The sequence below is a fragment of the Callithrix jacchus genome, chromosome 10, assembly GCF_049354715.1.
Source record: "Callithrix jacchus isolate 240 chromosome 10, calJac240_pri, whole genome shotgun sequence".
Classification (NCBI taxonomy): Eukaryota; Metazoa; Chordata; class Mammalia; order Primates; family Cebidae; genus Callithrix; species Callithrix jacchus.
Window position 1 is genome coordinate 116298151 of NC_133511.1, and position 27409 is coordinate 116325559.

Here is a 27409-nt window from a genome sequence, read left to right on the forward strand (position 1 = left end):
AAAAAAAAAAAAAAGGAAAACTTGATAGCTGATGGGACTGCTGGGAAAAAAGAAAGAAAAATAGCATTTCTTCTGTTTTCATAATTCTTATCTTTAACTATGGTTCCATTTCCTTCCACGTTTTTTTCAAACTTGCATAAAAATAAAAATATGTCAATGGTACTAAAGAAAATTCTGAAATAGGAAATAAATCACACATACTTTCACCACCCAAAAACAATTGTATGTTTATTCCCTTTGAGTCCTTGTCCACATGCATACACATTTTTGGTAGATATGTACAAGTTACTTTTCATTTTTACCCATTATTTATTATAATTGCTTCTCTACAGGCTTCACAGTGACTACTGACTGACTGTGTGCTACTCGTATTTACTGTCATTCACAAAGTTATTATTTTTCTTAAGTGGACTTTAAACTTATTTTCCATATAAAATGGAAAATTATTGCAGTTAAGGAATGAAATTCTGACACATGATACAACATAAGTGAACCTTGAAAACATTATGCTAAGTGAAATAAGCCAGACCCCAAAGGACAAATACTGTAGGATTCCCTTTATATGAAGTACCTAGAATAGGCAAATTCCTAGAAACATAAAGTAAAATAAAAGTTACCAGGGGCTAGGAAGAGAAGGAATTAGTAACTGTGTTTTAATGGGTACAGTTTATGGTTGGGATGACAAAAACGTTCTGGAAATGGATAGTGGTAATGCTTGTAGAGCATTGCAAATATACATAATGCTGCTGAGTTGTACCCTTAAAAATAGTTAAATGGTAAGTTTTCCGTTATGTGTACTTTAAAACAACTTTTTAAAAGAGTGTGGGGAGGGGTCTACCCAGGCTTTTAGCAGGTTCCTGATTTAGAAAAGAAATGTTGATGGTAAGAATATGGGTAGAGAAAAATTTGGCGGGTTGATGTTAGAAGCTGAGGCCAGGGTGGGGTCATAAGAACAATATTAAGTGCAAGGACAAAGGGATTCTGAACTAAGGTCATTGTGAGGGGATGGAGTAGGGAATGGATAGGAGAGGTATTTTGGACAAAGATGTGACAGCTGATAGGTGTAGGGGTTGTTCGCATGTATTAGCCCAGGCTACAGTGTTCTCAGGACAAATAAAATACAAGTTGTTTTGTTTTGTTTTGCAAGTAGTGATACAACATGGTAAATCTTGAATTAAAACTTCTAAAATCTTGACCAAAAGTTCAAAAGAAAAGACCATAGTAAAACACATGGGTAAGGGCAATTCTAGTTAAATCAGGAGAAAAACAGAGCAAAGAAAGCACTTGGAGGTGGGGGAAAAGCACCAGCTTTTTTGACAGCTGTAAGAACAGCAGAGTCAGACGCGAGATAAGCTCATGTCAGAGATCCAGTTCTATTTACTAAAAGTTCTTTGAGTATTCAAATGTTCAGAAATTCTAAGCTCTTGCAAAAGGATGCTTTTGTTTAAACATTGCTTCATCTAGCTACAGAACGTAGTTTAACTTTGAGGCCTTTGACCGCAGAGAAGACAAAATCTGTTTCACCTTGCCTGTTATTTAACACATATTTGGAACTATTTCACCTTCATGGATACAAAATTTCAAACATCTGTATTAACTAATTTACTAATGACTGTTTCAAACAACTGATACGTGGGTTCTTTCTCTTACATTAATTAACTTTGTAAGTTCTTTACATTTTTTTATTATTTTTACATCATTAGATATAACTGCTAAATCTATACATGACATGTTGATTAATATGAAATCAATTTTAAAAATAACATATGTTAAATACTGTTCTTACTTTATGCCAGGTATAATGCTACACATTTTATATGTATTACATTGTGTAATCTCATTACTCTGGAAATTTCTAATTTCCCGTTCCAAAGTGGTGAGAAAACACTTAAAGGTTCTGATTGGTTAAGCAAGCTAACAAAGAAGTAGGAGGCAGAACTAAAATTTGAAACCAGCCTAAGCTTTGAACCTATCAGTTGTGATGATAACCTTCTCCAAGTTATTGGTAAATTATTGGCATGTTTCTAAGAATTCTGAATGTTACTTCAACAGAAGTTTATAGATAGGTGTCAAAAATTTTCCATGTTTTCTTTTTTGCATTGAAACTGGAACAACTTTCAAAATGGCCATAGGTCTGAAATATTTAGCCCTAAGAAATTAAATAAAATCTATGCCAAGTCCTGCTCTTAAGTTTTCCAGTCACAGCTGTTCTTAGAGGGCTGATATTTTCTATTCCAGATGAAAGACTTCTCAGGCATCTGATGACCAAAATACAGGGAAAAGGTTATGATGATGGTGGTGGTAGAGTGTTCTCTACAGGCATTGGGAACCTCACAGAACTCTTAATATTCACTTTTAATTCGTTCCACCAGAGAGGCAGGGCATGGGTTTTGGAGCCATTCATATATGGTTTCAAAATCTGACTCTGGCATTTATCTCTGTAAGAACTTGAGAAATGTTCTTAGTCTCTCTGAGCTTTGGTGTATTCGGAATGAGGATGATACTAACAGTCACTACGTCACTGAGTGCTATTTGAATGGAGATGGATAAAGTGCATCTTAAATTCATTTAGTCCCTTAACATTTTCCCTTCACTTCTTATCTTTTCAGAGTTTCTTCTTGAAGGACTCAAGGACTGAAGCATCCCACAAAATGATCCTACTGAATAATTCCCAGAAGCTGCTGGCCCTATACAAATCCTTGGCCAGGAGCATCCCTGAGTCCCTGAAGGTTGGGGAATAGTGGGAGGTCAGGCTATGGGAGTAGGGGTGTTGAGGATGAGAAAAGAGCAGGCTTGTGATTCTGGTCCTTCCTGACTTTCTGCAGAGGGTTGAAGCTGGGAAACAGGATGAGGTTGGGGATGAAGGAGGCATGTCAAGAGCTGCTGCTTCTCCTTGGGAAGAGGCAGCTAGGCCCACTCTGCAGGTTTTGTCATTCATTTGGAGAGGCGGTGGAGAATGGTGGCTACAAGCATAGTGTTGGAGCCAGACTGAATGGATATGCATTCCTAGGCTGCCATTTTCTAGTCACATGGCTTCGTGCGACGCTATGCCTTTACCTTTGATCTTTTCATCAATGAAATGGGAATAACATTAGCACCGACTTCTTAAAATTGTTGTAGACCCTAAATAAATCCACACAATGTAAGTGTTAAGAGCACTGCCAAGTGCCCAGCTAGTGCACAGTAGCTCTTTGGTATCACAAGGACACCTACTTGTGAGTTCTGCCTGCTTGCTGGTGACTTCACATCCATCAGTATTGTCCTGGAGATGCTGCTCATTTCACTGTCACTGACTTTGTCCCAGTACCATCTCTCAACCTCCGTTTTTCTCTTCCTCTTCACATCCAAATCCCCATCTCTGGACATCTTAACCTCTCCTAGTCCTTTGCATCCCTCCTTCAGGTGTATGGCTCTGTGTATCACATCAATCACGGGAACCCCTTCAACCTGGAGGTGCTGGTGGACTCCTGGCCTGAGTATCGGATGGTTATTATCCGGCCTCAAAAACAGGTATGCATACAGACAGGGACTGGTGGAGCCAGGCAGGTACAAAGGGCCTGAGGAACGGACCAGTTCAGACACTACAGCTGCTTATAGGGTGAAAGGAAATGTGAGTATTTTAAAACACTCCTTCAGTACTTGGCACCTTGCAGGAGTGTCACGTGTTCCCACCCTTCCTGTAAAGCACAGGATTCATCTGGGAAAGAGGGTGGAGCGGGGAGAAGAAGAAAAGGTCAAGGCTGACACTTACAGATTAAGGCGCCTTTGAGGTGGCAGTGATCACCTGCAGGGGCTGAAAAGAGGCCAATTTACAGGGGAAGTTGGGTGTCTGAGATGTCAGAACAGTGACTTAGAAACAAAAACCAAAGCAGAAGTCTACTAGTAAAAATTACCTCTCAGGGCTGAGCATGGTGTCTTATACCCGTAATCCCAGCACTTTGGGAGGCCAAGGCAGGAGGATCACTTGAGGCCAAGAGTTAGAGACCAGCCTGTGCAAATAGTGAGACCTCATCTCTACAAAAGATAAACAAAATTACCAGGGTGTGGTGGCGCATGCCTATAGTCCTAACTACTAAGGAGGCTGAGGCTGGAGAATGGTTTGAGCCCCAGAAGGTCAAGGCTGCAGTGAGCCAGGATCACACCACTGTATTCCAGCCTGGGCAACAAGGTTAGACCCTGTTTGGTTTTTTTTCATTGTTTCTCAGGAACCAGGGAAGTGTCTCATAACTATTGTGTATCAATTATGTGGAAGCACTTCTCTTGTTAGTGAATGTCACCATCAGAACAATCTTATGAAGTGAGCATTAATATCTCCAACTTAGAGATAAGGAAATGACACTGAGAAATATTAAGTCATGTAGCTGCTGGATACAGATAGTAAAGCATTGCCAAATCTGAATTCAAGTTCAGTGGACTCTGCCAGTTTTACTAGTTTTACTACACCTATTTACTAAGTAAATACCCACAGGCCTTTCTCTGAGTTTCATCATCTGATAAAATGGGAAAAGTAAGAGGACCTTCTTCAGAGGATTACACAAGGTTTAAATGAGATACTATATATCAAAGACAGTACATAGCACCTAATTGTAGATCATATTTATCATAATTAGCCATATTGGCTGAGGACATCCACAAGGAATAAACAAGCTGAAATATTAATACAAACCTAGGTCTATTTTTTGCCCTAAAGACTTCCCCTTTGTCTGTGTGTGTGTTTCATGCACATCTAGTTAGGGAACTAAAGCCTCATCGCCAGCCTAGCTTCATGCCGGTATAGACACCGAGTCCACAAGTAATAATAAGCCACCTCAGGTCAAGACTAGTTTCCAAAGTGGGTAAGGATTGGGATGCAGAAAGTGACAAAGTGGCCCTAGCTTGAGGAGCAAAGGGGTAAAGGGGGCGGGAACCAGGCTGAGCCTAACACCTTCCCTAGGGATGTTCTTTTGATCTTCTGGCTTCCTGACAATTTGGAATGGAAGATTAATGCTTAGTTTATTAAATTCCACGTTCCAATTTCTTCAAAGTGTGATATGCTAAATAACTGCAGGAGGTCAAATATTTCTTTTTACTTCAGTAACTTTGTAGTTATTATGTGTATTTTAGCAATGTAACTACAGCATTAAACCATGACGTTGTGGCTCACGCCTCTAATCCCAGCACTTTGGGAGGCCGAGGCGGGTGTATCACGAGGTCAAGAGATCGAGACCATCGTGGTCAACATGGTGAAACCCCATCTCTCCTAAAAATACAAAAAATTAGCTGGGCATGGTGGTGCGCGCCTGTAATCCCAGCTACTCAGGAGGCTGAGGCAGGAGAATTGCCTGAACCCACGAGGCGGAGGTTGCGGTGAGCCGAGATCGCGCCATTGCACTCCAGCCTGGGTAACAAGAGTGAAACTCCATCTAAAAAAAAAAAAAAACCATGACTTTATATAGGCATTGCTTGAACAAGGCTAGTTTTTATAAAATGAGTCAATAAAAAATACTAAAATATAAAAGTTCCACAGCACACATATACGAAGAAAAAAATGGAAAGAATGAAATTTGATGCAATTTACTTGGAAACATTCATTTCATCTGATTCCGCAGCATGCCATGTTTCTTTCAGTATTGAAAGTCAGTTTGATTTTGAATAAGAATTTTTTTAGGGTGGAATGCAGGAGAATTTATCTAGAAAAAAATTAATATTTTCTTTGTTGGTTTTTAATCAAAAAGATAACATGTGATGATTATGCAAGTGGAAAACCCCAACATGATTTGAAGAAGTTAATTAACCTCTCACTTCCCCTTCCCTCCTCTCCTTCTTTTCTACCCGTTCGGGTAATCAGTGTCTTCGCCCAAATTAACACACAAAGTGATATTCACTGATGATCTCTTCTGTCATCACTTTTTAGTTTGCCTTTAACATATGGACATCCCTTTGGGTGAATCAATGCAGTACTAACATATTCATTTTAATAATTGTGGTATTCCATAGAGTCAGTGCAATGCTATTTAGTCAGTCATTCTTCTGCTATTGGGTTCAAATTTTTTATAGCACTTTGCCACTACAAACAATGCTTCAGTAAACATCCTTGTACACATGTCTTTACACCCTGGAAACTTTCCTCAATACAATTGATTTCCAAAAGGGATATCTCCAAGTCAGAGTTTATCTTTTTCTAAATAGGCATTTCCAGATTACCTTCCCAAAGGGTTCTACAATTTTATTTCCATTAGCAATATATGGAAGAATTCCATATTTCCACCAGCACTGGATGTTATCCCTCTTTTAATTTATGACAAACTGGTGGGTGAAAATGGCATCTTATTGTAGATTTACTTTGCATTTCCCTGACTAGTGTTGTTGAACATATTATATTTTCACGTGTTTATTAGTCATTTGGGGTTTACTTCTAAACTCTTTATATAGTTTGACCATTTTTACACTGGGGTTTTGTGTCATTCTTAAAATTCTATAAGTGTTGTGGATACTAGGAATACTAATACCATGTGTATGCTACAAATTTGTTGCCCAATTTAGAATTATTTTTTATTTTATTGATGGAGATTTTGACATGAAGAAATATTTAATTTCAATGTAATCAAATGAATCAAATATATTATCTTTTTCACTATGACTTCTTAGGTTTTGTTGCTTTTTTATTAATAATTAGGAAGATTTTTCCTACTCCAAGATCATACAAATGTTTTCTTATTTTGTCTTACAGTAAGTTAATTTTTACTTTTGACATTTCAATCTTAATTCTATTTGAAATATATTTTTGAATACCATGAATTACCATTCTTTTATATTTTTCTTCCTTATGGCTGGCTAATTATGTTAGTATTATTTATGAAATATGTCTTTCCACTACTAAAACGTAAGTGTCTATTTTGTCACATGTTTATATATTTCATAACTATTTCAGTACTTGTTTCTAGTCTTTTCTTATGCTATTTCAGTGGTTTTGTGGCAAATTTTAATATCTAATAAAGCAAATCACCCTATTACTTTCCTATTTCTAATAGACTTAAGAGCTATATGAACATAGACCGATTTTTCCAGTTCCCCCCCAGCTACCCCAACTAACTGTTGTAATTGTGATTGGTATTGGAGTGAGCTTTTTAGACAATTGTGGAAGGATTGATATTTTGTGATTTTTGTGATAATTGTTTTTAGACAATTGTGGAAGGATTCTAAATCTTTTCATTTAGAAATATGGTCTTTTCTCATTTTTTTCAGTTTCTGTTCTATGTCATCTGGTAAAACTTTAGTGTTTTCCTGTGGTGAACTACATGATTTTCCATTAAGTTTACCCTCAGGTATTTTATACTATTTGTTAAGCCTATTGAATTATTTTTCTGTTTCTATTTCTGAGCATTAATATTTGGTTATTTCTTTTTATTTGTATTCTTTATTTCCAAATATATTCACACTATTCTTTAAAATCCTGTTTGTGTGGGTTGTTATTTGTTTTTGTTTTTTGTCAAAGTCTCTTGGATTTTCTACAAACAAAGTAATTTGCTTCTTCTTTGCCAATATTTGTATGGGTTTTTGGTTTCTTGCCTTACTGCATAATGTACAACCTAAGAAAACAATACCGACTAACAGTAACATTTCTATCCTTGTCTCATTCCTGATTTTAATCAAATGGCTATAACAGCTTACATTTGGATTACATTTGATTACATGTGGAATTACAAGTTTAGAGCATTTTCTTTTTGTCCCTGCTTTCACAGAACTTATGTTTAGAATGGAGGGTAAATTTTGTTACTTTATTTTTTTCTTTTCATTTTGTAATTTATATACTCATATGTAATTTTCCCTCCTTTAGTTTATTACACTAAAAGCTCTTCCAATCAAAGCCATTCTGGCCTTTCTAAAGCAAGCTGTTCGTGTTCACATTCTTTTGATGTACTAGTGAATATTTTATTCAGAATTGTTACATCTGTCTTCATAAGGGAATATGGTCAATAACTCTCTTTTTGTTATTTCTTTACCAGATTTGGCACTGGGATCTTTTCATCTATTACCAAAGTCTACTATTAACATTATGTGTTTGTTTTTGGCTTACATATAACTTAAATGTAAAATAATCTTATTTTGGCTACTTTTTATTATTTTTAATTTCAACTTTCCTGTTAGATACAGGGGGCACATGTGCAGATTTGTTACATGGGAATATTGCATGATGCTGAGTCTTGGAGTACAGACAGATCCCATCACCCTGGTAATGAGCATAGTACCCAACAAGTAGTTTTCTAACCCAGCCCCTTTGCCTCTAGTAGTCTACAGTGTCTGTTTCTCCCACATTTATGCTCATGTGTGCTCAATGCTTAGCCCCAGTTATGAGTGAGAACATGTGATATTTGATTCTCTGTCCTAGCATTAATTTGCTTAGGATTATTGCACTGTGGAAAGCAGTCTGGAAATTTCTTAGAGAACTTAAATCAGGTGACCATTCGACCCAAATATGCCATTACTAGGTAATACTCAAAAGAAAATGAATTGTTCTACCAAAATGACACATGCACTTGTGTGTTCATTGCTATGCTGTTTACCATAGCCAAGACATGGAATCAACCCAGGTGGCTATCAATGGTAGATTGGATAAAGAAACGTGTATTCCTATGGAATACTACCCTGCAAACAGAAAAGAATAAAATCATGTCCTTTGGTTTTTTTTCTTTGTTTTCTTTTAACTGTTTTTTTTAATTGCATTTAAGGTTTTGGGGTACATGTGAAGAACATGCAAGATTGTTGCATAGGTACATACATGGCAGTGTGATTTGCTGCCTTCCTCCCCATCACCTATATCTGGTATTTCTCCCCATGCTATCTCTCCCCAACTCCCCACGCCCACTGTCCCTCCCCTATTTCCCCCCGACAGACCCCAGTATGTGAGGCTCCCCTCCCTGTGTCCATGTGTTCTCATTGTTCAACACCCAACTGTGAGTGAGAACATGCAGGGTTTGATTTTCTCTTCTTGTGTCAGTTTGCTGAGAATGATGGTTTCCAGGTTCATTGCAGCACTGTTTACAGTAGCAAAGACCTGGAACCAACCCAAATGCCCACCGGTGATAGACTGAACAGGGAAAATGTGGCACATATACACCATGGAATAGTATGCAGCCATCACAAACGATGAGTTCGTGTCCTTTGTAGGGACATGGATGAACCTAGAAAATCATGTCCTTTGTGGCAACATAGACATGTTGCCATAATCCTTGTCTACTTTCTAGACGTTATATATTTAATTTCATTCTGACATTTTCTATTAGTTTGTTGAGGTTTTCTAGTTTTTGAAAGTCAATTTTGATAGTTTATTCTTGAGGGATAACATTCATTTCTTTTATCAGTAAATATGTTGCTGTGGGGTAGCATATACTCTTCTATTATAATTCTTTTGTTCTTTTCTCTGTTTCCATTCTCATTTCTCACACTTTATGCTTTTTGTTTGTTTGTTTTCTCTTCCTCTTGTATTTCCTTAAAAAGACTTACCAGCAGTTTATGTCTCTCTTTCTTCTTCTTCCTCTCTCTCTTTTGCCATTTAAAAATGAACTTTTGGCTTTATATATCCTTTGCACTATGTCTTGTTCTCCATTTCATTATTTCTGGCTTTCATTTTTTAAATTGTTCCATTTGTTTTATTCTAGTTTACTTTGATATTTTTATAATTCTTTGGATATGTACTTGGCTATTTTTGGTCATTCTTTTACAATTGGGTCTTTGAAAACATCTACTATTTTAAATTTACTGAGGTTTTGGTTTTGGCCATATTCAGGAACTTGCATTTATAAAAGCACCTCCAAATTCTTGAAGGTTTCTTTAAAATTAGTTACATTGTTTTCTGTTTTACTCTTTAACAATACAACTTCCAACATACTATTAATACACTCACTGCTAAAACTCTCACATTTATTGTTTATATTTCCCCTCAGAAACAGGTGCTCATCTTCCCTTGAAGTATGTGGCTTGTCAGAATGGGATCACAAGTCTCTTTCTCTCAAACCTATGAGTCTAACACCACATAAATTACCCAGAGTGCTACCAAAAATTCAGTTACTTCATTCTATTTTGTGGGCTTCTGGCTGTAAAGACAGCGCCACTCTTCAAATAGGCTGATATCCTATATCCTTGGGAAAAGGCAATGTCTCGTTAATGTTTATATTCACTGAAGTGTCTTGCCCCTGCCCTGGACATTGTTGATTCTAGGATACTATAGATTCTACGTGTCTGGTGAAACAGTCGGCACTAAAACTTACAGAAATCACAGTTGAATTTGTTCAAGTTTAAGGACTTAATCCTAGCAACATAGACTCAGTAGAACCCAGAATGTGTCCCACACGTTACATGGGACACAGTATATATAACAAAGGGATACGTGTGGCACAGGTGGTGAGAGAAGCAGGGAGAAAAGCAACTGTTGCATTCTTTTGATTCTGCTGGGTGCTTGGTGATGCTATAAATAGGATAAGGTAAGTGTGCAGTTGAGTTGGTAGGGAGAAAGGTGAGGCATCTTAAGGCCTGGTGGAGGGTGACTGATTTCATCGTGTCTTTGTTCTGTATCTGATAACCAGGTTTATAGCCAGTACCTGTCAGGGAAATATTTAACAACCTACAGTTACACAGGCAAGAGGCCAGTGGTAGCTTATAGGCCTAAGTTTTATTATCCATGTCCCCAACTGCAGCCATTGTGGGCCACTGTTAAAATTGTCTTTTGAAATTTAATTTTTCTAATAATTGACATCAGTGAGAGGTGTAGAAAAAGTTCAAAGGAATGACCTGAACTTTCACCATCCTATACAGGAGATGACTGATGACATGGATTTATACACAAATGTATATCGTATATTCTCCAAAGAGCCTCAAAAATCACAAGAAATTTTGAAAAATTGTGAGATCATAAACTGGAAACAGATACTCCAAATCCAAGGTGAGGAGTCTGAAGAAATGGGCAAGCAGCAGTGCTTCTCAAATTGAGTCTTCAACTAATAGCATTAGCCTCACCTAAGAGCTCATTAGAAATGTAAGTTCACAGAGACTGGGGGCTGGGAGAGGTAGAGCAATCTGTGTTGTGACAAGGACTTTAGCTGATTGCGGGGTAAACTCAAGTTTGTAAACTGCTAAGCATTGAGGTATTAATCAGGTGGGAGCAGTGTAAATAGAAAACTCCACGTCTGACAACACTGCTCTATTGTCTTTCTTTCCAGGTTTTCAAGGAAGTTTAGGTGAGGGGATAAGAGTGGCTGCATTTTCAAAGTCAGTGAAGGTAGAGCATTCAAGGGCAATCCTCTTTATTACAGAAGATATCCTGAACCTCAATGCCTCCAATAAAAGCAAGTTTGGAAGCTGGGCTGAGACAGGCCACCCAGATGTTGAATTTGAGAGGTACAAAATACATGTGCTGATCATTTATATAATTGCTCTTCCTTGTACATTTTTGTAATTCACATAAATCAGTTTTGGAGTGAAGACAGGATGAATTCATACCTTGGGATGAATAAAGGTTTTCAATGGTCAAAATTCACAACTTTGCAATGGTGGGTCTTTAAACAAGAAGAGTGCCTGGGATCTCTAGAATGGGATGGCACCCAGAAACTACAGGAGCGGGGATGAAAGCTTTTGTCTTTCTTTTTGTTTTCTACAGCGAAACTCCCGATTTTAAGTATGCTCAGCTGGATGTCTCTTATTCTGGGCTGGTAAATGACAGGTGGAGGCGAGGGAAGAATGAAAGGAGCCTGCGTTATATCAAGCGCTGCATAGAAGCCCTGCCAACAGCCTGTGTGCTGGGCCCAGAGGGGATCCCTGTCTCATGGGTAACCATGGACCCTTCTTGTGAATTAGGAATGGCCTATAGCATGGAAAGATACCGAAAGAAAGGCAAGATGAGACAGACAATGGTGCAATTCAAGAAATATCTGCGTCAGAATAATATTCCATTTTACCTCTCTGTGCTAGAATTTAATGAAGACTCCCGTAGATCTGTGAAGCAAAATGGTTTCTTTGAGGCCGCCTGTGAGTGGCACCAATGGACCTGCTACCCACAGATCTAGTTCCATTTTAGACAATGAAGCTGCTTAGCAATCTTGGGCAAGCCATCTTGTAATATTAAAGCAGACACCACAGAATAGCTGTCTTCACTTACAAATGTTTGTTTGGTATTTATGATGTGCCAGGGACTCTTATCACATTGATGTTAAAAGACACTGCCATACTCTTGAGCTTACAATCCAAGCAAGAGGCAGGGAAGGGTATAGTCTTTAAATATGCATCAGCGTTGTGAGGAAGGGTGGGGTTACCAGCAGACGTGTAACTAGAAAGCCAGGCTAGGGCCGGGCGCGGTGGCTCACGCCTGTAATCCCAGCACTTTGGGAGGCCGAGGCGGGTGGATCACGAGGTAAAGTGGTCGAGACCATCCTGGTCAGCATGGTGAAACCCCGTTTCTACTAAAAATACAAAAAACTTAGCTGGGCATGGTGGCATGTGCCTGTAATCTCAGCTACTCAGGAGGCTGAGGCAGGAGAATTGCCTGAACCCAGGAGGTGGAGGTTGCAGTGAGCCAAGACGCGCCATTGCACTCCAGCCTGGGTAACAAGAGCGAAACTCCGTCTCAAAAAAAAAAAAAGAAAAGAAAGCCAGGCTCAGTTCTTACCTCTGGGAATTAGAACTCTTTATGAAAGTTGGTTGATATAATCTACTATCTGGAAGATAAATGAAGGACTTTAATGAAATTGGTCAATAGAAAATTCCTAATCTATATGGATACTTTATTGTAAATAAATAGCCCTGCTATTTATGGATCTATGAGGCAATGGCTACTCTAAAGAATGGAATCCGTCTCTTAGTTTAGTGACTAGAAAAGTAGAAAAGGTGAAGCCTAAACAAATGGCTTTCCTGGGCTACATTTCATCATTGTTATGCAGAAAAGTAAATCCAGAGAATCGAGTCTGCTGGACTTGAGGCCTCTGCTATGGGAATGACATTTGTTGTGCCTCCTTTCTCACTTCCTCATCATTAGGGAAGCACAGCATAGGGCAAAGTGTTTCCTGTGAGTCTGGTTATAAATTCAGCCTTTGGTGTTTGTACCATGGCTATCTTGAGGGTATGATCAGGGATCAGGGGCATTCCAGGGAGAAGTGACCTCGGAGATGAGGACTGGAGAGTGAGTAGGAGTGAGCCACACAAAAAAAGCAGAAAAATCAGATGATGGAAAGGACATGTGCCATGCACTATCATAAGAACTTTCTAATTGAACACTTACATTACAAAATCCCTGATCTTAAAAAAAAAAAAATACACTTCATGAACAAAATGTGGCCTCTTTTCGCTCCCTTCTGCCATCCTGACATTGGAACTCGGATTACTATGAACATTGAAGCTATAGCAAAAAAATAAATTAAAAAGACATTTTCATTTTTTCTGATAGTCTAGATTTAAAAAAGAAATCTTAATAGATTTGGCTTTAAGAGTAAAGTCTATCAGTATTGACCAACACCTATCCTCATCTCTCCATAAAAAATAAACCTCTACAAAATTGAATGTTTATATTTGATGTGATTTTAAAGTGTGCAATTCCAGTAATTAAAGAATTGTATAGGTCATGGAGCTTTTTTAAAAAACTCCAGTTCATCTTAGAAGGCTGTGGTAGATCTGTTATAGCTTAGTATGAACCAATTCAATCAGATTTCTAAACTCCTAAGATCTGGCCGATTTGTTTCATTGACTGAAATGAAAGCATGGTCGGAGAAAGAAGGGAAATATTTCCTTTGGGATTTCAAAGGGTGGAAAATTCTTACATAAAAAATAAACTCAGGAACTTCGGGTAATATGAAAACAGCTACATTTTGGCACTCAAGATGCAAAAGCCAATACACAGGATGAAAGAAGACAAAGCAAATAAAAGTTGCCTATTTCAAAATAGTGCCTTGGGCAGGTCCTGTATCCAGAAGAGGATGTTTATCCAGGATCTGGGGCTCAGGTCATTTTAGCACAGCTTCCCTCCCCTGCTCCTTCCCTAAATGCAAGCCAGATTCCCTTATCTAGCCCTTTGTGGCCCTGTTAAGAGAGTGATTTCCAAATCTTATCATGCACTTCGATTAAAGAAACAACAAGAAAGCATAAGAAAGAGGAAGAAGGATTTCTTAAGTATGTCACAAATAAGTCTGAAATTATCAATAAACACAATTAAAATGAATGGGGCAATTTTCTTATTAAAATATATTGTTTTTCATATTGAGTTCAAAACAAAGTCCAAGAATCTGCTCTGGTTGCCATAGCAAACATCATAGGCTGAGTGGCTTACACAACAGAAATTGACGTCTCACTCTTTCAGAAACTGGGAAGGGATATGACAAGGCTCTGGCAAGGTCGAGTTCATTCTCAGTCCTCTTCTCTCAGCCCTCACACGGTGGAGAGAGAGGAGAGCTCAGACTCTCTTCCTTTTCTAAAAAGGACTTAATTCCATCATGGGGCTCTACCCTCATGACTTCAATTACTTCTCAAAGGCCCACCTCCAAATACATTGAGAGTTGGGGCTTCAACATATGAATTTGGGGGTTACAGTCAGTACATAAGAAAGCATCTCTGAAATACACAACACACAAGGGTTAAAAAGAAGAAAAAAGAGCTGGGCGCGGTTGCTCATGCCTGTAATCCTAGCACTTTAGGAGGCCGAGGCAGGTGTATCAGGAGGTCAAGAGATCGAGACCATCCTCATCAACATGGTGAAACCCCGTCTCTACTAAAAATACAAAAAATTAGCTGGGCACTGTGGTGCGTGCCTGTAATCCCAGCTACTCAGGAGGCTGAGGCAGGAGAATTGCCTGAACTCAGGAGGCGAAGGTTGCGGTGAGCCGAGATCGCGCCATTGCACTCTAGCCTGGGTAACAAGAGCGAAACTCCGTCTCAAAAAAAAAAAAGATATGCTAAGTCAATGTTAAACTGAAAAGCAAAGTAATAATGTCAATATGAGGCAAAATAGAACTTAAGATGAACATCTGCTAAATACAGAATTCTCCCACAAGTTAGGTCATGAATCTTCCTCACAACACAACACAATACAACTACAGAATAATGTATGGCAAAAGCTGACTGGCGGACAGAAAGAAATCGGCAAATCCACAGTCACAGTGGGAACTCAGAACACTTCCCTCAGAAAGCAACAGATGATGCAGATAAAAAGTAAAGACAATTTGACAAAATGCCATCACAACTTGATATTTTTGGTGATGTTGGGGTTATCTGCTTATTGTATATTTAAGAACTTGTGTTCCTCTGTTTGTCAAACTGACCAGCAGGGGTTGCTGGGAAGGGAAACAATCCATCTAGAAAGTACTGGCAACTTGTCTCTAAGTTTAGAGGCTCTTGGTCCCCCTAGTGATCATCACCTATCAGGGCAAGCACTGCTGATAATAGAGCTTAAAAGAAATTATTTAGGCAGTTAGGTAAGAGAGTCCTCGTTAAAGTTTTTCTTTTTATAAAAAGAAGCCCCATATAATTTCTTTTCTAACAAAAAATATCAAGCTGCAAGGATAGATAAGCAAGCTAAAAGCTTGCATACATGAGTGCTGGCACCTATGCCAAGAGAAAAGGGATACCTGGAAGCCAGGCATATTCAACATGGAAGTTACCTCTTCTTTGTCTTCACATGTGCAAGCAACATGGCACCAGCCAGGGAGAGACTCCATCTGAATAATAAAAGGTTAGGGTGGGATGGCCAGCCTCTTTATGCATCATGTAAATAGCACACCTGGTCCAACCAATCCTCTGAGCCCTATGTAAATCAGACACTGCCTCCTCAAGCTCATCTATAAAACCAACTGCATCTGGCCCCAAACCCAGAAACCCACTCAAGCACCCTTCCTCTTCTTTCTCTTGCCTATTAAACTTCTCTTAGAACACACTCCTTTTGTGTTTACATCTTCAATTTCCTTCGTGTGAGACAACAAACCTCTGGCATTTCCCCAGACAAGTGATGCTGCTTCACTGCCGTCTCTAGCCCAAGTGCCAAAAATGACTACTTTGGCCTGATAAGTCCCATGCTGCTTAGGACAAGCAAAGACACGAACATGGAGAGGGGACAGGTTTATTGGAAAGGCTGCAGTAAAAGCATATCCCAGGCAACTTTCCACTTTTTCTGTCATTTTCGAACTTTTTTATTAAAGACAGTCTCGCTCAGTTGCCAGGCTGGAGTGCAGTGGCGCAATCTTGGCTCACTGCAACCTTCACCTCCTAGGATCAAGCGATTCACCTGCCTCAGCCTCCCGAGTACCTGGGACTACAGGCGCGTGCCACCACACCCAGCTAATTTTTTGTATTTTTAGTAGAGACAGGGTTTCACTGTGTTACCCAGGCTGATCTCGATCTCCTGACCTTGTGATCTGTCTGCCTTGGCCTCCCAAAGTGCAGGGATTACAGGTATGAGCCACTGCGCCCCAACTGTCGTTTTCAAACTTAAAGGTGTGTGTGTGTGTTTTTTTGTTTTTTTTTTTTCATAGCAAAAAAAAAAAGTTTTATTTAGAAAGCTCCAGGGGTTGGGAGAGTGGGGTGGGAAAGGAGAGGTGCGGTGTCATCGCCACCCCCTTCTCCCATCAAGTGCATTAATTCTGGGTAGGAGCATCTGACAGAGGTCAGATCAGGAAGTGGATGTCTGCACCCCACAGCGCATGTTGGCAGGAACAGCAAAGTCTATCTGTTGAGGTTTAGGCAAGTTCAGGTTGTCCATGAGTTTGACAAACTCCTCACAGCTGAAGGTGAGCCGAGGGTTCAGAGTCCTCTCCTCCACGGTGGACACTGTGAACCCATGGTAATCATGAGCAGGGTAGACCAGACAGTTGCCTGGAAGTGTGAAGATCTTTTCATGGACCGAGTGGTACAAGGTCTCGGCACAGCCTTGCTGGAAGTCTGTCCGTCCACACCCACGGATCAACAGGGCATCTCCAGTGAAGGCCATGCTTTGGTCATTCAGGACGAAGGTGACACAGCCTGGGGTGTGGCCAGGACTGGCCCTGGTCTCCAAGGCGAAGCTCCCGAAGCAGATGGAGTCTCCATCCTCAATGTGCAAGTCAGCCTGGGCCCCACTAAGGCGGGAGATGACAGACTGGCAGCCAGGGAGGAGGGAATGGAGTAGCCCAGAGCCTGTAATGTGGTCCGCGTGGCAGTGGGTATTCACAGCATACAGCAGCCGCAGCCCCAGTTCCTTGATCAGCTGGGCATCCCGAGGCGCTGTCTCTAGGACCGGGTCGATAAGAACGGCATCCCGGGACTCTCTGTCACCCAGCAGGTACGTGTAGGTGCAACTCACCGGCTAGAACATCTGCCGCGCTGGCTCAGCTGCCGCTGGCTGACCCTCAATACAGCCCCCGCCATCGCGCCCACCGCAGGTCAGGACTGAGCGGAGGCCCAGCGCCGGCAGCAGCCAGAGGCTCCCGCACTGACCCGGGGAGGGCTGGTGTGTGTTTTTTTTTAGCGGTTTCTATTTCTGGCCCAAAGACGGCCCTTTGTTTTCCTGCTATGACGTATTTATTGTTTGTTCTAAAGACTTTTCCAACATTTCACAGGAGCTAAGAAGACAGATATGTGCTTGGTCCACACCTTGATCCCCTCTGCACCCGGAATTCTCCTTATTCTTTCTCTCCGGAAGAGTCCACCCCTCCTATTCTGCCAGTTCCCTCATATTTGCCTCAGTTACTTGCCCCTTGGGCAAATGAACCAGGGCAGTTCTAATTTACAATGGACACCAACTCCTCTAAAATAACATCTGAATCTTGGGATTTGCATATGAATCTTCCCTTGACAAAGCAAACAGTCTTTCCTTTTTACCTTCACTAAAGGCATCCACTCGGGAGAATGGACAGCACTAAAATCCCACAGATTTCTAAACCAAACGTGGTGTGCCTGCTTTTCTACAGTCCTCAGAATGAAGAAGAGAAAGAAGGTTAGAAGGGATGATTTCCTCCTTCCTTCCTCACCCTGAAGGAGCTCCTATTTTTAAAGGGAAGAATTGGGGACAATTCAGAAGAAAATCTTGCAAATCAAGCCTTGCCATACCAGCACAAAAAGGGTAACCTGTGTGCCAGGGGAAAAATTTTTAAATTTTAGTAATGATGTCCAGCGTCACCCTTGTGGATAACACAAATATTTAAAAACCTATAGGAGTGCCAAGCTTTCAGAACCGTGTGTCTTCCCAAGGGCCTACCAAGGCCTACGTGACACCTCACTAGCAGCCTACAGGCAATCTCCAAAGGCTCCCACCTGCCCCACCCAACACACATATACACAGGCACACACACAAACCCTCCTGCTATCCTTTGACCTTAGATCTCACCTAACTTTATTCTAAATCTTAATCTTCCTGTGGCCCCAAACTCATGTTTTGTAGGGCCTTGGTAATCTCTTTATAAGCATATTCCTTGATTTACAAAAACTGTTTATGAGACATATAAGGTAAAACTTTTCATCTCAGGCCAGATTAGCACTCTTCTTATTACAATTACAAATACTGAACTTCTTAGTTGCTGGGAAAATATATTGAAAAGGAAATATTATGCTTGTATAGTCATAGATTATCTCTGGAAAAGTACTGAGTGTCTAGAGAATGAGTGAAAATGTTTTCCCATATACATTTTTTTCTTTTGAAAAGTATATCCTGTGTATATTCAAAAGATAATGTTTTTTAAAAGGGGGAATTGCCTCGACTATGGACTCTTATTAGTTCACTTACCCATTAAGTTCTCTTACTAACTCACTCATTCATCATATTCCCTTATTAACTTTTTATTCAATCACTAGTATTTCTAGTGCTCATAACAGAACACAAGTTTCTTCACTATCATATAAAATAAAGTACCAGCTATTCTCTATTTCCTCCTGTACTGCAATAAGGTATCTTCCAATAGATTCATTTCCCCATTCTGCTTCCTCCTCACATCCAGATGATTGTGCTAAGTAAGACCAAATGTTTTTATTCCTCTACCCCTCATCCCCCAGAGCCCAGTCCCTAGGCGTTTTAGTTCCAGATGTCATAGGAGTTCCCTTGCAGTGTGTCACATCTATTTAAAGAATCCTTCTTTAAAATTTTTATCGCACATTCCCAGAGAGCCTATCATTGTACATTTAGAATTAACTCTCTATGTAAAATTTGCCAGAAGTTTTTTGCTACCACTGTTTCCTCTCCTTTTTATCTGAGATCTCTGTTCCTATTTGATTAGCTAAAATTCTTTCTCCAATATTTTCTGCATGTAAATATGCTACTGATATAATGATATAATATCTGAAGACTCCCAAATCCACAAATATCTTTCTTTAACCCTCACAAGAATATAATTTCTGAAGTCTTATAAATCCACAAATATTTTTCTTTACCCTTATGGGACTGATGCCTTATGTCCCCACATTTTAGGCTGTCCAAATTTAAATTTCATACATAAGGAAACTGAGGTGCAAAGAAAGATGGTAACCTTGAACCTTCATTCAAGGTCACAAAGCTAGTAAGAAGTGGATGACTAGTGATGAGAATTTCGGGTTGAGATTAACAACCAAAATCACAGGATAAAGTAAGGTTTAACCCAACTTCAAGTTCATAAAATAAATGGACATTTCCTCATCTTCCCTCCACTCCCACCGCCAGGGAATTTCAGGATGTACTGGGCAAAGCTTTCTCCCTCCATCCCCAACCGTTTCTCAGGCAGTGAGGAGTGCCAAGAACTCCTCTCTTCCCCTCTCGAAGCTTACATTCTGGGGCAGGGAGAGAGAAACTAAACCAAAAATTAAAAAAAACAGTAAACATATTTCCTATAAAGCGAGATGTAGTATATGAAAAACAACACATGATACGGGGACAGAAGATGATGGAGGGAGAAAAAACAACAAATAAATAGGAAAAGAGACAGGAGCAGATAAAAAGGAGAGGAAACAGGAAGGGGTCAGGACAGGCCTCCCTAAAAGCCTGGCATTTGACAGAGAGCTGCAGAAAGAAGGAAGAGAGCCAAGCACATACCAAGGGCGTAGGGTTCTAGTCTGAGGAAGCACTCCAGAAATCACCCAAGAGAGTCCACTAGGGTGAACAAAGGACATACTTGAACCACCATTTGGATTAATCTTCATCTAAAAATAGGAAGTTAAGTGTGCCTAATATTTAATTATTTAATATATTAATTGCAATAGAATATATATGTACATAGTTGATGCTCAATTTGTTAAAAATTAGGTATGTAAGATTAAAGCTCAGCGATTACTCTTGCCTATGGCAATGAACTCCTGAAAGGCAAGGATAGATTTCACCCATCTCTGTATCTTCAGAATCCATCAAATTATGTGGAACAAAATAGGTATCAGTAGTATATTTGGAGGAAAGATTGAAACTATGCAGAGCTCAGGAATTCTGTGTAAATCTTTTTTTTAAAAATCTCTTCTACTTTACAGCAGAGTCCCTTTTCTGTTTTAGTGGCAACCAGTCCCACGCCTTGCAGATGAGCCCTAAGAAATGAATGGGCGAATGAATGCGTGGACAGGGGATGGATCAGTGAGTGAGGAGGACTGATTCACAGGACCTGCAGGTGTTGAAATCCTGCCAAAGCAATCTCTGCAAAATAAAAGACCTTAGGCTTTGGCGTCTGATATGAGTTAGAATTATCCAAGGACTGTCCTTGGGCAACTTAGTTGAGGTTTCCTAATATGTAAAACAGAAAATGAATTAAGTAGAAAGATGATTGAGACAAACCTATGGTAGATGCCAAAGCACGATGCCTGGTATTGAGGGACGCTGCACACCTGTTATCTCTCACCCTGTTCTCTCTTCACCGGTACTCCCGCCAGGCAGCTCCCCGCTGTCAGCGCCAGAAATACCCGCCAAGAGAACGAAAAGCGCAACGCTGGCTTTACCCCGCAACGCTTTTAAAAACTCCAAACCCAGCATGACAGGAGGTAGGTTTGCCTAGAGACAGGTGAGGAAGCCTTAGTTAAATGAGAGGAAGGTGAATTTACAAAGAAGGTTAAGCCACTACGAGCGGGGGCAATCTTGGACTAACAGGTGTATCTTCAGCTAGCACATGTCCCGGCATCTCCCACGCCCATCCCTGCATTTAGCGCCACAAACGCAGCCTCCTAAAAGAATTGGAAGCTTGGGAGTCGGGGAACGGAAGATTGAGCTACCATTGGCCTGAATGGATGTCAATCTCCCGCCGCTTTCTTCCCCGCCTCCTTGCCGCTCCCTATTCCGGTAAACTCGTTCTCTGTCGCCATCTGCTGGCAGCGCGCGGTACTACACCAAACGAACAACCCCACCTTCGCCTGCCCTGAATACTTGCAAACCGCGGGCTGAGCGGGGTTTTTAAGGGCGCAGCTCGCTTGCCCTGAGTGGTGCTAAAAGGAGGCTGCCGGTGCAGATCTCATTCCCACAAGATGCAAGTAAAGAAGCACCGCGGACGCCCGGGAAGGGTCACAGAGCGACAGGCAGGGCGGTTGACCAGCTGTTGGGACTTACTTATGAGAAATACAAATTACCAAGCCACAGTCCATCCTTTGGTATCAAAACAGGATCTCTACAAATGAAGCTCAGCGATCTGTGTCTTGACCAGCTCACAATAGGATTTTCATGCATCATAAACTTTGCCTGAGTTTCTCAGGCAGTTTTGTTGATGCCCGGATTCGTTAAAAGCTGCTTACTGAGCCTCACCCCAGACCTACTGAACTTAAATATATTGGGGTCCCAGAATCCCCATTTCAAAAACAAATAAACCTATCCAAGTGTAGGTTTGAACGTTAAAGCACAGAGAATCACAAACTGGCAGACCTCTTTAATTTACAAATAGAGAATGGAGACCACCCCCCACCACCACAAGAGGGAAAGGAATTTGCCCAAGGTCTCTCTGCAAGATCCTAATAAAACGTGAGGCTCTAGGGTTAAAAATCTTATTTGACACCCTTTCCCTCCCACCAGCTAGTCATGTGGCCTCTGGCAAACTATCCTGTTCTAATCTGCGAAATGGGAGCAACAGTCACACCTACCCCAACGGGTGACTGCAAATATCAAATGGGACCAAAATGAGTCAACTACCAAGCACCACCCCACTGGAAGTAGAGGTTCTACTAAATCTTGATCACCCTACCCCCATCCATCTTCTAGAACAACTGTATGAAGGTAGTGATGAAGCCACTCAGCCACACGTTGGTCCCAAACCACATTCACATTCACCCACAGCTCAATGAATATTTCTTTTCTTGGAGAGAGAGGGGCTCCTTGGAACCTCTGGAGTCCGGGGTGGGGAATGTTATCCTCCTCATGAGTGCACTGTCTTCCTAAGATAGGATGGACTGTGGGGTCTATATGAAGAGTTAGCTGCCAGGGCTTCAGGGCTGGCTCCTAAACGGTTGCTGGAGGCTTAGAGACCCCACTCCAGCTCTCTATCAAATAAGGGCAGCTTATTAGCAGGAGTGAGAGAGGTGAGCCCACTATGAACCCATAGGAGGAGAGGAAAATACCATCCCATCTAAGCTTTTACATACCCCATTGCAAGCTCCAGAATGTGGTGCCCAGGCCCTTATCTCTAACCCATCCCCAGAAGCCAGTTCTTTTCAGCCTTTCCTGCCACTTCTGCCATTGTACATCCAGACAATTCCCCTCTTCTCTTCTATCAAACTCTACTCATCTCTCATCCATCAAATCCAAATTTAAATCTCATTCTTTGTGATATACTCTCAGGATAGAAGTAGTGGTGCCTTCCTCTGTATTCCAGGAACATGTTATTTGCAACTCTAAATACAGAAATCAGCCTACTGTTAAGCTTCAGGTGCATCTTTTAGGGGTTCAAGAAGGAATCGCTCTCCAAAAACACTGGGCTTGTTCCCTAACTTCACCAGACCTCACCTTAGTGCTTCATCTGTTCCCACCTCTCCCAGCCATGTGAGAGGCCTTTTCTTCTTTATGGGTTTGACAACCACCATTTACTTGCCCAAAAGTGTTCCTGTCATATTTATAATAAATTCCAGCCAACAAGATGCTTTGTGCCAAGGTAATGTTCCTTTTTAGGGCAAACACTTTGTCCCCAGGGACGTTAGACAACTTCAGCAGCCACATATAAGCATTAACTGAAAGTGAGGTTTCCTTCATGCCTCAAAAGATTCTCTGAGCATCCCTACTCGGTCACTGATGTCAAATTGCAGTGAGATTGCCTCAAAGCTCTCAGAGCACAGCTGCAAAGGGAAAAGCAAAGCTGAGCTCTACTCTGAACCTGTAGCTTTAGGCAGTTAGTTTCTCTCTGAGGGTCCGTTTTATACTTAAGGAAGAAATGGAAAACTGGTACCAAAAATGACATCAGGTTACTTATTCCAATCATGTGATCAGTTGCTACTCCCGTGAGGAGCAAATAAAGAAGAGATAGACGCATAGTTATTCCTAGGCTCAAGGAGCAGGGAAGCTCTGGAATTGGTGTGCAGCATGTGCTGCATGGAACACCATTACAAAGGAAAAAGAGAGGTCCACTAGGAGGTAAAATACAGAGCACTTAAGTCACAGGGAGTCTGGGAAACAAGGCAGGCTTTTGTATTTATCATTTGCTGCGATATCTCTCTGTGAACTTTCTTCTCCCTTTTAATTTTCCCTGTACTTTAATTATATTTCTGAGACTTGGCATAGTGGCTTAAGCCTGTAATCCCAGCAGTTTGGGAGGCAGAGGCTGGCAGATCACCTAAGGTCAGGAGTATGAGACCAGCCTGGCCAACATGGTGAAACCCCATCTCTATTTAAAATACAAAAAATAGCCAGGTAAAATACAAAAATTGGCAGGCACCTGTAACCCCAGCTGCTAAGGAGGCTGTGGCATGAGAATAGCTTGAAACTAGGAGGCAGAGGTTGTAGTGAGCTGAGTTATGCCACTACACTCCACCCTGGGCAATACAGCAAGACTGTCTCAAAAACAAAAAAACCCCACACTTCTCAGTTAATGGCCAACATTGCTACTATTGTAAGTCCCAGTTTCCCTAGCTTTCTCCCTCCACGTATCTTTTATTTTTACCTATGTTCTTCTCACCCAGGTTTGGCCTCTTGTCCCTTCTTAAGCCTCCCTTGGCATCATGTGTTGAATGTCCACTTCCCTCCTTATTTTTTAGTTGGAGTGCATTAGCATCTCCAAGTCAACATGTCAAAAGCAGAATTACTGATACACAGACACACCACTCCTGGCACACACAGCGTCTTCTGCCTCAGACTTCCCCATATCAGTTAACAGAGACTTATCCTTCTAGTTGCCCAAGTCAAAAACCCAGGAATCATCGCCGAGCCCTCTTTTTCTCTTATTTATGGAACACCCCAGCAATAAGCAAATTCCATGGGCTCACCCTCCAAAATAAATGTGGAATCCAGCCGTTTCTAACACCTCCGCCATTACCATCTGAGTCCGGGCTTCCGACATCTTTGCCCTCCTGGGATAGAATCTTAGCTGCCTCTCCCTTCCACATCTCCTCTTGTCCTCCTAGAGTTTGTCCCACACACAGCTGCCAGAGTGATTTTTAAAGATACATGAGGGTATATTTCTCCCTTGCTTCAAATCTTCCATTTAAGATAAATTTCACATTTATAACAAAATCCAGACTTTTTCATATGGCTGACCAGGTGCTTCATGCTAATGGAATGTGCACATGCTTCTCCCAAAGGAGTGCTTTTTGCCAGGGCAAATTCTCTATCTCCAGTGATGTCGGGTAATTTCCACAACAGCATTCTCTGCCACCTTTTGCTTTTCATAGCTTTTTTCCTCCAGATCCTACAATGAAAGGAAGATCAAGTCTCCTCGTGTAGCAGGAGCGGCAGCGAGAAACAGAGCTCCCGAACACCGAATGGAGAAGGAAGAAGTCTTTATTACAGCTGGGAGCTGAGAAATAATTTGTCCAAATTCAGCTCATCTAACAAAGGAAGGTTCTGCCTTTATATAGGCTTATACTTTAGATATTACACGTGGAAGAATCCTGGGTTTAGCCTTAGAAATCACATATGAAAACGGCTTCGGTTTACAGCTTCAGGAATCACACGTGAAAGGGTTTCGGTTTATAGTTTTAGGACTCACATGTGAAAAGGTTTCGGGTTTGATCTTGTTTTAAGTAAAAACAGTGTCTTCGGGAGAGTTTCCCCCAGACCAAGCCCACCACCGACAGGAAGGTGAATCCGAGGCACCAGTCAGCCTTTTCTTCTATTGAAATGCAGTGTGGCAGTCAAAGCGGAAGTCGATCCCAGATGCCGGGGTCTCCTTCCTCACCTGTGCAGTGATTTACTCTTCGATGGATATTGGTGCCAGTCACGTGTACCACTTTTAGATGATTCAAGAATAACAGCGATTTGAGAGAGTTGTTAAGTTTTCCCTTCTCTTTTTCTGTTTGATATTATTTTTACAATTATACTTACAAAGTTTGCTCTTTCCAAACACCGCAAGACCCATGTAACTTAAGCAGTGATTTTAGGGAATCTCTGTATATTTGACATTAAGCTCAGAAACATGCTCATGATACTCCATCAAAACTCTCAACTTTTACGTAAACATCTGGCCTTCTACCAGTTACAAAATAATTGTCACCATCACCCCTTAATCAACCATCTTCTCCCCTTCCTTGACCAGCTTCTCAAAAATAACACCCGATACTGAAGGCATCTCCTTCTATTCAGGTTCTTAGACAGTAAGACTTTCTGTTCTTACAGTAAGTAGAACAGTACGATGTTTTCCCAAGCCCGATGCAAAGCACTTCTTTGATCATCAGTTTAGGAATGCCTGGCTTTGGAGTCTTCATCCGGAGGGCAAAATTCTGCACTCAGTAATGCATATCCTAGGAACCAGGCTTAAGCACTGGTGGCCGCTTCCTCGTCCAAGATGGCATTGTCCGTGTTCGCCAGCCCCTCCGAGAAGTTGGCTCATACGCGGGGCAGGCCAAGTCCGTCCAGATATCACGCAGACGTGGGTGCAGCCTGCTTTGAGACCTGCAGTCTGCTGGAGGCTGGGCCTCTGCATCATCCGGGTGTGGCTCTCTCTGCGGCGGCCGCCAGATCCCACCTGGATGCTCGTCCCGCCACCGCCCTCACCCCGCAGCTGCAGAACTGCAGGAACCGCCAAACACCTTGGCGGGCTTTGCCCTGCAGCTCCCGCGGACTCGCCGCTCCTGCTCACAATCAAACAACAGGGAAACTGTGAAACCGACAGGCGCCTCCCATTCCCTCCCAGCTGCCGCGCTGCTCTTCCTCGTCCTTCACTAGGAGACAAGGGACGCCGCTGAGCGGGAAGGAGCAGGGCAGTGATTGCTTAGTTCATCCTGGGAGGCGGGAGCAGGCGGTGGACTGAGCGGTGCGGGGGAGGGGATCGCTGGGGCATATAGATGGGTCATCCGGACAAATAGGGAGCTTGAGAGGGTGGGCGCGCAGTCCTCTCGGCCCCGCCTTCCGAGCCACACGTGCGCGGGCCGGCTGGCTCTGTCGATCCTTGCAGCCGCTTCGGTCACTGTCTAGAGCCTGCCAATTGCCTTCCAAAGTGGATGAGAGATGAGTCATTTCCAATGAGAGAAAACAGCCTCCAGACACTCTTCGCCCATTGGCCAGCGAGAGTGTGGATTCCCAGGCAAGCAAGGGCGCTCTTCCAGGCAGGAAAAGTTGGGCTGAGAGCGACTCCAGCAGTCTTCTTAGCACCTGCTGGGATCCGTCTGGACACGGGCGCGTGCACTCTCTGGACAGACTCTCCGGTTCTGCGAGTGGTTTTTCTGGTCCTGGGTCGGACCTGGAGTTCTTAGGGGGTGGCTGGCAAGGGCAATAGGCAGAAGGACCTCAGCCCAAAGTCAAGGAGGTTTTGGATGGGGAGCTGGGCAGCCCTGCCTGTTGTGGTAATTCCCTTCCCTCCCCTCAGCTTCAAAGGCCAAGAGTTTTACTCCTGAAAAGATACTTGGGGATCCTCTGGGTTTTCCTGAAGCTCAAGAGAGTCGTTTGACCCCGGTGGGTCCTTTCCCTGTCTTGTGCCCTTCGCACCCATAGAACGAGACCAGGTTCGGTTAAGCAGAGCAGAAACTTTATTCACTGATCAAGCAATTGAGAAGGGGAGCTCCTGCTCAAAGTGCCTTCTACCCCGGGGTGTAGTGAGGGGGTGCTTTTTAAGGTCTTCTAGGGCACGTAGGTAGAGACTGAGGGCAAGGATTCCTGGAAGGAGATAGGGCTTTCCAGGAAGAGCTGAGTGTGGCAGTCTCGTACTTTCTCTTGCCCCCTCCCCCCACCACCATCACCAGTACGTGTGCCTAGCAAGGTGCATTTCTTTCCGGGGCAGAGATTTCGTAGGGTAATTAGCAATGATTCAGGTTAGGGTAGCTGCTGAGCTCCTTTCCCATCTTGCAGCCCGGTGGTTACTGACATCCAGCCTTTATATCTGTGAGCCAGCACAGCTGCAAGCACAGGTTACCTTCCTAGGTT

At 42.0% G+C, this 27409-nt stretch overlaps 2 protein-coding genes and 1 pseudogene across 9 annotated transcripts in view; 1 reads left to right on the top strand and 2 right to left on the bottom strand.

Moving 5' to 3' along the window:
• LOC100895047 (glycine N-acyltransferase-like protein 1) overlaps positions 1-12785 on the top strand; it is a 113998-nt gene extending 101213 nt beyond the window's left edge. For 4 of the 7 annotated variants that reach the window (XM_009008173.5, XM_054240915.2, XM_078341105.1 and 1 more), the window contains 5 exons: positions 2610-2729; positions 3403-3510; positions 10792-10918; positions 11196-11373; positions 11633-12785. In XM_009008173.5, the coding sequence (XP_009006421.1) occupies positions 2652-2729; positions 3403-3510; positions 10792-10918; positions 11196-11373; positions 11633-12038 (897 nt within the window). In that variant the 5' untranslated portion in view covers positions 2610-2651 and the 3' untranslated portion in view covers positions 12039-12785. The remainder of the gene's footprint in view (positions 1-2609; positions 2730-3402; positions 3511-10791; positions 10919-11195; positions 11374-11632) is intronic. The other 3 variants (XM_054240919.2, XM_078341106.1, XM_054240920.2) reach the window with 2 other exon arrangements.
• Positions 1-26149, bottom strand: part of GLYAT (glycine-N-acyltransferase) — a 182317-nt gene extending 156168 nt beyond the window's left edge. Inside the window, exon 1 of the mRNA XM_078341104.1 lies at positions 24319-26149. Within this exon, the coding sequence (XP_078197230.1) occupies positions 24319-24438 (120 nt within the window). The 5' untranslated portion in view covers positions 24439-26149. The remainder of the gene's footprint in view (positions 1-24318) is intronic.
• On the bottom strand, positions 14188-26149 carry LOC108593861 (persulfide dioxygenase ETHE1, mitochondrial pseudogene; annotated as a pseudogene). Its single transcript, XR_001914504.4, has one exon. The product of XR_001914504.4 is annotated as a persulfide dioxygenase ETHE1, mitochondrial pseudogene (transcript).
• Positions 26150-27409: the final 1260 nt, after the last annotated feature.